Source organism: Helianthus annuus, chromosome 5 (genome assembly GCF_002127325.2).
Source record: "Helianthus annuus cultivar XRQ/B chromosome 5, HanXRQr2.0-SUNRISE, whole genome shotgun sequence".
Lineage (NCBI taxonomy): Eukaryota > Viridiplantae > Streptophyta > Magnoliopsida > Asterales > Asteraceae > Helianthus > Helianthus annuus.
This window is the reverse complement of record NC_035437.2, coordinates 74,929,640-74,935,961: the sequence shown is the minus strand read 5'-3', so window position 1 is coordinate 74,935,961 and position 6,322 is coordinate 74,929,640. Positions and strand designations below refer to the sequence as shown.

The 6,322-nt window shown below is 40.9% G+C and overlaps 1 protein-coding gene across 1 annotated transcript; it reads right to left on the bottom strand.

The window, feature by feature from the left end:
* Window positions 1-2,090: 2,090 nt before the first annotated feature.
* Window positions 2,091-3,470, bottom strand: LOC110943079 (proline-rich protein 36-like). The gene has a single exon (XM_022184839.1). The coding sequence runs from the start codon at window positions 3,468-3,470 to the stop codon at window positions 2,091-2,093; it is 1,380 nt and encodes a 459-aa protein (XP_022040531.1).
* Window positions 3,471-6,322: the final 2,852 nt, after the last annotated feature.

Sequence of the window (6,322 nt, the reverse complement as noted above, 5' to 3'; positions counted from 1 at the left end):
ATTACACATCCTCTGACAACTTCATTGGCTTCAACTAGCTTTCCATTAGCCAGTTCAATTGAGTACGGTACATCTAACTTACTAGCAATTAATCCAAGCATACTCTTAAATTTTAACGATACAAAGCTATAGTCGGCACCAGTATCAAACAGAAAAGATGCTAAGCGTTGATTTATAGGGAACGTACTAGTGACAACGTTGGGATCCTGGTGCGCTTCCCTTGCTCCAATGTTAAACACTCTTCCACAGGCTTGATTCAGCTTTGGGCATTCTCTCTTGAAGTGCCCAACCTTTCGACAATTGAAACAGCCCGGTCCTCGACCATTACCACCTCTGTTTCCAGCTTGAGTGTTGTTTTGGTTGCGATTTCCATTCCCAGCTTGATTCGCAACGTTTCCACGGTTTCCATTTCCGCCGTTTCCTCCTTGCTGGCGGTTTCCATTACCATTTCCATGACCTCGATTACCACCACGCCCAGTACCAGTTCCGACCCAACACGTATCCTTCGTGTGGCTATTCCTTCCACATGATTCACACTTCCTTAGTCAGCACGGACCAGAATGATGGTGCTGGCACGTGTCACACTTGGGCAAAGTACCTATATAACCCTTCCCTTTATTCTCAACACCGGTTGCAGCTCTGGCCGGTGTGCTTAATTCACCCTTCTTGTTCACATTTCTTGTACCCTACTTGAAGTTTGAAAATTTCCTCTTGTTATCACCAGACGACTCTATGTGAGTCTCTTTCTTCTTCGGCTCGGTAACTGAAAACTTGTTCAATCGAATAGCTTCCTCAGTAAGAGCCACACTGAGATCAATGGCTTTTGTGATGGTTGCAGGCTTGGAAGTAGTAACCATACCCATGATCTGAGGTGCCAATCCCCAGATAAAGTGCTCAATACCTTTAAACTTCAGTGTGACCATATACGACACTACATGGGACAAATCGTGGAATCTGTGAACATACTCTGCAATCTTGGGACCTTCCATTTTTAGATGCCAGAACTCAGTCTCTAGCTTCTGAATCTCAGCACGTGAGCAGTACTTCCTTCTCATGAGCTCCTTCAGCTCATTCCATGACATCGCATAAGCGGCAGCTTCACCCAAAGTTTGTACTTGCAAATTCCACCAAGACAGGGCTCCATCCAGAAATAGCCCTGAGATGTAGGTCACTTGTTGCTCGGGAGCACACTTGCTCATTCTAAGGACAGATTCAGTCTTCTCAGCCCATCTAACAAACACAACAACACCTCCTGTGCCATCGAAATTCACGGGCTTGCAATCGAGAAATTGCTTGTAAGTGCACCCTGCACATACGTTTGAATTTACAAATGGTATTAGCGAACGTGCTATAAATATCCAAATGTATCATAGTATATCTCAAATGACTTAACATTACCATTGGGTGGATTGTTATTGCCGTGGTTGTGTGAGATATTTCCACTCGTTTCTGCATGCGAAGCAGCGTATTGCGCGATAGCTGCAGTAATGATCCTTTGAAGTTCTGCCTCATTAGTGGGCATGCGCGGGTCATGTCTTGGAGGCATCTTCTAAAAGATGTTTCACTTTGGTCAGGTCATAGTAAGTAAATAGTATGCGTATGTAATGACATTCATCAAGCACATAACATCTCATGTTATAAATTAATCAAGCACATAACATCACACGTTATAGAATATAAACAATCAATCCAACATCACATATAATGAGAATACTGCGATTGCAATATCATAAATCAAGACCACAATACAATGTTTACAAGCTTTGTAACTGTATCGTACATCAAAAGTGACTAAGGGCCACATCGCCCTTGTCTGAACTATCTAGTCATCTACAACAACCAAAAACTAAAAATCAAAAATCATGACATCAAAATGCGGTCATCAAAGGCTGTATAGTCAGCACAATTGCGGTCTTCTCACCAAAAGTCTACCTGCGTCGAATCAAAATGCCTATGCTGATGGCGGAGGGGGAGGAGGAAAATGAGAGAAAAGCAAGCGACGCATGTGTAACTAGGCCTCCTCTAAAGCACGACAGACGCGCATCAAATAAGCTATCTGCTGCTCAGAAGTCAAGAAACGGACGTCTGAATCAAGGGAAAGTGGACGTGGAGTGTGTGGTGCTGCAAAGGGGGTCTGACAATGGCAAGGTGGTCGTGGAGCTCTCTCCAACTCCTGTATACGACGTGTCAATGCCTCCTACTGTATCATCAAAAGATGTAAGTATGCCCTCCGTAGAATATCCAACATGGTATGGGTGGTACGGATCAGACAATGGCATGATAGGGGACGTAGTCCATAAAAATGGCTCGCTCGATGGAATGAAAGATGGTGCAGTAGGTGGTGTAACATGAGGAAACTGGGATGTGAATGGAAAAGGTGATGACAACATGGGTGGAGCAGAAACAGGCGGCTGCCTCGATGACCCCTTTCCAGGACGCGGTGGCGGTATGTCCTGAAGGAATGTAATGGGAAGATCAGTGCGATGTGCGTCTGTGGTGTGTAGGGGAAACAATGGGATATCAGTGGGTGCAGACACGGGTGCTGCTGGGGGAGTGACAAGCAGCATATACGGTGGGTAATCGTCATCGTCATCGATCCACCCGTTTTGGGTGTTGGCATATCGTGGATCTATATGAGCAGCAAAAGGTGCACGGTCAATCAATACCGGCACGGGATCAGGTAACGGTGCATCAACAACAGGATCATCCACCAACGATGGAGCAACAACTGGTGGGTCAGTAATGGGTGGTACAAAAGCTGGTGCATCATCATGAACAGGGTCATGCTCTAGTGCAGGATCAGGGGCAATAATAGGCTCAGGAGCCATGAACGGCTCCGGATCAACAAGATCCATGTCAAAATCAGCAGGGACATCAAATAAAGGCTCAATAGGAGCTACAGGCGCCTCTAGGGGCTGGTCCAAGTGAATGAACTCGATCTCCTGGTCAGGATCGAAGTCAGGGGGAAAGACAGGATCAAAATCATCATCAACCTCGTGGTCAAACTCGAACTCATGTGAAGGAGCAGGTGCAGCTGATAACGCCATGTCGGGATCGGCGTTAGATGAGTGATGCTGCACTCCCTGAATGTGTAAAGACGCAGATGCCACAGACTCGAAGGAATCTGGGACAGGTGAACCAACAGGAAGCTCCTCGACTGGGGCCTCAGGTGGATCCCCCTCGAATAGATCAATGTCGTCGTCAGAAACGACATCGAGTGGCATGTCTACGACTGGAAAAGCAGCAAGCGGTATAGGAGCAGGGATCACCGCAAGTGGTAAATCCCTGGCAGGAAGGCCATCAGTAGGCTCGACTCCGACGTCAGGCAGCGCGAACGGCTGGAAATCATCGTCCTCAGTGTTGGTGGTGTCTGATGTGTAGACCTCTCGCTCTGATGGAATCTTGTCATCTGACACCATCGCCATAGGATCCAAGGTGTCCGAAACTCCTGTGTCTGAGGATGATGGCATGATGTCTGTAACACAACCACACATATGCACAAATAATCAACATAAGATCAAATAAACGTGTAACTCACCATAAAGCAAACAAATAATTCTCCTAGTCTCCTAGACTATCCTCCCAGCCTCTCAGACTGAACCTCCTAGTCTCTCAGACTAACTCCCTGGCCTCTAAGACCAACCTCCCAGTCTCCAAGACTAAACCTCCCCAATCTCTAAGATTGAACCCTTTAGTCTCTAAGACCGAACCTCCCTCAGCCTCTAAGGCTGAACCTCCCCAGTCTCTAAGGCTGAACTCCCTCAGTCTCTAAGACTGAACTCCCTCAGTCTCTAAGACTGAACTCCCTTAGCCTCTAAGGCTGATCCACAATTTTTTTTGAAAAAGTGTTTTTGTGCCTTTTCTTTGTAAAAATGTTTTGTGACCTGGATCTGGACGTTTTAGTGTATGCAATGTAAAAATATTTTCATGAGAGCCCTAGTGATCATAGTCTAGACTCGAGAAAGAATCCTAGTTCGCTATGATCAATGCTCTGATACCAAGCTGTCACACCCTGGCTTTGCGGAAGCGTGGGCTTATTTGGTGTGACTTCTTAATACCATAGCATAATCACAACAATGCTATATGAAAATAAAACCATGATGTTCATCCATTCATCAAGTTTTTAAAAGTGAAACACAACAACATTGTTTTAAAAGTCGACACAACAAACCAAATACAACCATGACTTAATGAAAACATATTCAACGACATTACAAAAGACTTGACATAAAACACAGTTTAAGACTTTTGACCCGTCCAGGCAAAGGCCACATTTCCTAAACTCGGATGACATCATTATTCCTACGTAGCTTGACGTGATGCATACCGTGCCAGATCCACTAATTTCCTGAAATACATGTAGTTTGAAAAATCAACAAAAAGTTGAGCGAGTTCATGTAAAAGTGAGTATGTATAAACCTTTAAAGTATGAATAAAAGTCCCTGGTATGTAGCAATAAGGAAAAAGAGATCACCAATGGGTTGCAAAGCCACTGGTATGTGTGAGAACTGCAGGGAAACTCAAACCTAGCAAATTTGTTACCGGGCTTCGGCTGGAAGACACAGTCACCTCTATGGGCCGCCCCGGCCTCACGGGTGTGGGCTCGCTACACCCAAATAGATCTATCACTCTTGTGTCCCTCGGTCCTAAAAAAGAGGATTAATGGCCTGAAGTGTTATTGCCCACCCCTCACGTGATCTAGTAGTATAACCCTCCCTACGCTAACAATACCATGTAATAAAAGTTTGTAATAATTGTCGCATGTATTTCACCCCCGAAGTATAAAACTGAAAACAGTAAAGAGAAAAGGGGGACATGAACTCACAGAAGTGCGTATCCTGAAACGTCAATCTTCAACTCTATCTGCTGCATGACGACCTACACGTACTAATTCCTAATAGACGGACGACCGGGCCTTGGCTTAGGGTTTAACGTTCTTGCAAAAATAGTTAGGTAACTATTTATTAATTAACACTTCTTAATTATTTTATAAGTGTATTTCCTTCCCAAGGATGAGGGTAATAATACATGTACGCTTTATAATTCCCAAAATATATTTTTAAGTCTCACTTGAAAAAATATATTTTAACCACTTGTCTAAAATGTTTTAATTTCCAAAATATATATATTTTTCCCAAAAAATATATTTTATTTCATAAGTTTTTCCAAAATAATATCCTACCAAAAATATACATATAAGAGTATTTTTCAGAAATACTACATAAGTTACGTTTTAGCGTGTCGTAAAGCAACAATACTTGTGTAACTTAAATATTTATTTTGTGAGAGCGTTGGTATTATTTTGGAGTCGTAATTTTTGATATTTCAAGTTATATTATTTTTACCCTAAAAATAATATATCTAGTTCACATAATAACAAACAATCACACAAGCGTTTTATTATAAAATATATATATTCTAAATATATATTTAGCAAATTTTATTTACAAAAATCCACCTCCGGTACTTGGTATTTTTGTAGTAAAAATCATGGCGAAGTTTATTTAGAAAATAATGTCAAAAATATATTTGTTACCATTTGTTATAAAAAATATTTCTAAGTGTTATATTTCTAGAAAAATTTCGTCAGAGTTTCCTCTGTAAATGGAGGTGTCCATGCTTTTTAGCATATCATTTTCTTTTGTAAAATCAATCAAACAATTTAACAATCAACAATATACAATCTTTAATCACTAATCTTGACAAAAATAAGCCTAAACCACAAACTCATGAACTTGAAAGTTTGTTAAAATATGTAGTAAGTTACTATCATGCTTAGAAGGTCTTGTTATATTTAAAAATATGATTAGTTTCTTAAAAACTTTATTTTTAAAGAATATGCATTTTCACAACTTCTAGTCATGATTTCCAAAAATATTTCTTTGTGGAATTTTTCTTGTTACACAAGTGTTCATACACTTGTTTACTTACTAAAAATGTTTTTAGTTCATACAAGATCCGGGTTTTAACAAAGCTAGTATTTTTCACTTGGTTCTTACAAAAAACCACTTGTAGATCTTTAGATCTACAAGTTTATAACTTTATTTTTCAAGAAAACTTACATTTATTCAAGCTCAAAGTTCATGTATGGATGGTTTCATCATCCTTCATAACTCCAACATTTACATCTTACTAGTTCATGTTCTTAAACATGATCTAGCAAGTCTAGATGATGATCCATCTTACTTCTACTAACAAACAACATCCAATAATCATAACAACACAAGATCTACATGATTTAACCATTCATCTACTCTTTATCCACTCTTTATCCCTTTATGTTCAAGACTTAGTTTATGTTCTTTAGTGTTCTCAACATTTA

Excerpts from the sequence above, each read along its gene's own strand:
- LOC110943079 (XM_022184839.1), bottom strand. The coding sequence starts at position 3,470 with ATGCCATCATCCTCAGACACAGGAGTTTCGGACACCTTGGATCCTATG.